Below are 4,504 nucleotides of genomic sequence, written 5' to 3' on the forward strand. Positions count from 1 at the left end.
TTTTTTTTTTTTTTTTTTTTTTATAAAGAGAGAGAGAGCTAAATCTTCGTATTTGATTTTTCCATAACTCGATTTGGGATTTTAGAAGAGAGTGACGAAAAAACAAAGAAAAGGAGAGAGAGAGAGAGAGTGGGAGAGAGAGAGAGTCTCCCGCGTCTGGTGCCGCCAAAAATAAGTGGGGGAGAGAGAGAGAGAGAGAGAGAGAGAGAGAGGGGGCGTTATTTAGCGGTTACATTTAAATTAAAATTCTCGTATTTGCGTTTTATTTTGTTCTTCATTAACCCTAATGTTATTATTAATCACATTTTAATACAAAAAAGATAATTAGGGTCGACACATAAATCACGTATTTTAAAGGAATGATTACTCGTTTTTTTTTTCTTTTTTTTTTCCAGCAGTGTTACTTGTCTTTGAAGACTTTTTGATGCTAGTCAATTATGATTTTTATTTTTAATATCACTTGTTTATCTTACTATTTTTGTATTTTTGGAAGTATGTCATTTCCATCAAATGTAATGTGTGTATTTGTTAATTTTTTTTTAAAAACAATTAGTTACACTTAAAATTTCAGAGTTGTCCTTGATAAATATAAAGCTATTAAAGAAAATGTTATTAATAGAAATAAATACTAGTAGAAAATTATAATAAGAAACGTATGTATAGACATAAAGTTAACGGCGTTTACGTGAATGTGTTTGGGATACGAAAGGTGTTCATATGAATGTGTTATAGGGTAAATTTTGTGGATCAGGTATAAACAACTCCATTCGTGTCACGTGGATAACATATTCAAAATAGTGTTTTTTTTTTTTCCTTTCTAGTAACTCATAATGCATCATATAAATATATCTGCTTACTTGATCCAGCAAATGGCAAGCGCGTAGAACTATTGGGGAAATGAGACTTACATGTGTATTAGAAACTCTCATACATTTAACATCATTGCTTTTACTGACCATCGAACTTATTGATGATCCTCTAACATGAACAAGGTTCACTTCTGCTGTTATTGTTGTAACCTGTACTTATGCAGTTTTTTTTTTTTGGTATATATGAGATCAGATTTATATAGGATCCCTTGAATTTGTATCAATCATTAATTAACAAAAGAATAATGATCCCCTTTGAAATTCTGTGCAGAAAGTAACACCACATTCCAAATACAACGTTCTTATTAACACTTCTCATTAGTGTATTCCACGTACTCTCTTTCCCCTTGTTGCTTTTGTGGTAACTTCTAAGATAAAGTGGAAATCTATTTTTAAGATGGTTTGAGTTTATACTTTATTTAAACAGAATAGTAAACTTCAAAAACAGAGGAATTCTTAGTTTTGTTATAATTATTTTCCACTTATATGTTTAGTTCAATTAAATTGGCGAGACCTAGAAACTCATCATCCAATGGACGAAAATAAAGTTCAAAAAGATCTTCAGAGTTGTTTCCGAAACTAGAAGTGATTAACAATAATGTTTTCTAGGAAACAGTGGGGAAAACACCATACCATTCCCACTAAAAATAAATCTTCTCAACTTTTTCAGTTTAGTTCCATATCTACTATTAATGAATTGTATGGTCATTTACAAATTCTTGCAATTATATATCACTCGATTTGTTTCTTCTCTGTAAATCTTTTTCCTCTTTTCTTTATAGTTTTATATTCACGGTAACGAGTAAATGACTTCCATGTTAGGTGAGCTAGTAATAGCATGACTCATGTAGATGTTACGAGACACGAACTTTGTATGTATATGAAAAATTTATACGTGTGAGTAGATGTACGTAGGTAAGATATACAGAGACACATACTGTATGAGTATATTTATTGTAAAAAATAACCGTAGGTCCCATAAAGCGTATTCCAAAAAACTTACCATGAGTTTTGATGCGTACAAGATAATTGAAAGCAGGATCCGATGTATCATTATCGTAAACCAACAACAGTTCCTATCTATCCTTTCATCTCCTTTTATGGTCTTATAGTAGAACTTACTGTATATATTTGCCAAAGAAAATTTAATTATGTGCTACTGTGGATTAATCATGTACCTTAATACTTATTCAGTATCTAAATAAGTGATGTTTTAGCCAAAAATAATATATTTCATTTTAGATGATATTTTATAGTTTAATGTAAAATTAACTAATTAATTATTTATACTTCATAATTATTTGTAGTTTGCTGTTTACTTTTCCATTGGTTGAATAACGTTTATCTAAATAATAAATAAAAATTTTTAAAAAAATATTAATCTGTGTGTTAAAGAAACCTTAAACATCTATTTAAATAATATAAAGGAAGTAGTTTTCTATTTTCCGTTTGATGAATCTAAAAAGAATTACATTAATCCATGAAATCCTTAAATGTGGTATACAATGAATTTATTGGAAACACAAATATACTGACTATCCAGTTTGTTACAAGTGGAATTAGTCTATTACAAGATATCGGATTAAAAAGAAAACGAATAACACTTTACTAATTTAGTTTGAATTAAGTTTATTCGTAAATAAACGTAAAAAATGAAAATAAATATTCAAAACCATCCGAGGCTCCCATCTTTATGTGTTTCTGGCCCCTTTATTTGACATATAGGTTTCCCCTTCCTCTCGTTGTTCTTTTTTTTCAAAAATACTTCTTTAAATATTGGCGCATGACTGTGGAGCCGAGTCATTCACATTCAGTATATATGTATAGGATTATAAAAATTTCTTCATAATAGTATGTATATTAAATTGATATTTATAAGAAGAGCTGTAGTAATAGAGAAGGGTATAAAACCAAGAAGACGCAAGATCCAAAATCTGCAACTTTTATGTGTATGTTAGTGAAGTTTGTTCGATCTCTCCCCTAGATACAAGTAATATTCTTCTTTTTCTAGATTATTTTGTGTTTCCTTTTTTTTTTTTAGTTCTGACTTTTATTATTGTGCATTTCTATGTGTATCTATATTATATTAGTATATATACAATGATTACATTATGTTAAAAAAATCTCTGAGATATTAGTATATCAAGAAGAAGGGACCGATTTCACAAAACAGACGAAACAATAAATATTAATTTACACATGCTATTAATTTGTCATTTTATTATTATTTTTATCATGCAATGACTTGAAAATGCATTTTAATAACTTTGAATCTGGAAGATGTGATGTAATTTCCAAGATTGACCGCAATTAGTAACGATTATGATGAATTTGTGTAGGCTATTTTTTATCACTTAGTAAAAAACAATTTTGGGTCGTTAAGCCAACTCACTTGGTGAATTTCTATGTCCAATATTTTGTTATTTTGTTATTTTTGCTCTCTCTGTGCTTTCTTCTTTTCTATGATTGTATTCCCTTGTTGATAAGGAATCAAATGACTTTTGTGGTCTATTTTTACAAATTTCATAAAAATCATTATGTGGGAAATAAAATGTAGTATTAGTAAATTACACATTACATATGAAACGAGACAAAAGAAACGGTCATATTTGAACATAGTGAACACTTAAAAAGACATATATAAAGAAAAATAGAGTTAGTAACCAAATATAATTTGATCACATTTTTAATGAACTAACAAATCTAGGATACCTAACACACGTTATAGACATTGTTTTCTAATCTACTTATTATGATTCCTTTCGAGGCGAATTAGTAGTAGTCTATTTCATACTCTTACCCAAAAAAACAAAGGAACTCGGTCCCTCTATCTCCACAAGAAGGTCCCGAAGCTCTCTATGGGACAAAAAAGACATAACACTTATCAGATATCAAATATAGAAGAAATTTGAAAGAAAATAAAAAAATTGATGGTGGAATGATGGCGCACGTGACAATAACTACAGTGGAGGAGCGTCGGTCACGTGCTAAAAAGGCTGGATTGCCTCATAAACGAAGTAGAAGAAGAAGACGCTCCACCTCTGCCTAACTAGTATAACAATCCAAAAACCCTTATGATATACTACTACTATAATAAAAATGTGACATCATGCATATCACTACTAGCTTAGATAAGTTTCCTTAAAGAGTAAAAAAAACAAATTAAAATAAAAAATTACTGTGCCCTGCCCATATAGTCTGTGCCATGTGTTAAGTTTCTTTGGGGCTTGGTGCCCATCTAAGTGGAACCTTTGACTGGTGTAGTTTTTTTTTTTTACGATTCCAAGATGGTCAAACTTTGACCAAATATTTCTATTTACCTGTGTCCGATTTGTATAACTTAACTTGGGTACAGCTTGGATAAGTAATTTTTTCTTCTTTTATTCTCGATATTTCTTTGGTGTGTAACTGTGTAACTGTGTAAGTGTCTGGTTAGGTGGGAAGCATCATGGTTTTATTTTTCTTTCGAAAATTCGATTTGGCAAATATAATTAGGAAGAAGTATAGTTACTAGTCAGTGACAACTACTTTGTATAGTTACTAGTCAGTGTTTATTGGACAATCCAGCCTTATGAAAAGAGGTAGAAATGACCGGAGTTAAAAAAAAAGTATATAAATGGCTTAGTCTTTGTGTA

At 29.9% G+C, this 4,504-nt stretch overlaps 1 protein-coding gene across 1 annotated transcript in view; it reads right to left on the reverse strand.

Moving 5' to 3' along the window:
* The window catches only part of LOC104729403 (cyclin-D5-1-like), a 7,132-nt gene extending 3,056 nt beyond the window's left edge, over positions 1-4,076 (reverse strand). The window contains exon 1 of the mRNA XM_019233454.1: positions 4,049-4,076. Within this exon, the coding sequence (XP_019088999.1) occupies positions 4,049-4,076 (28 nt within the window). The remainder of the gene's footprint in view (positions 1-4,048) is intronic.

Source organism: Camelina sativa, chromosome 12, assembly GCF_000633955.1.
Source record: "Camelina sativa cultivar DH55 chromosome 12, Cs, whole genome shotgun sequence".
Lineage (NCBI taxonomy): Eukaryota > Viridiplantae > Streptophyta > Magnoliopsida > Brassicales > Brassicaceae > Camelina > Camelina sativa.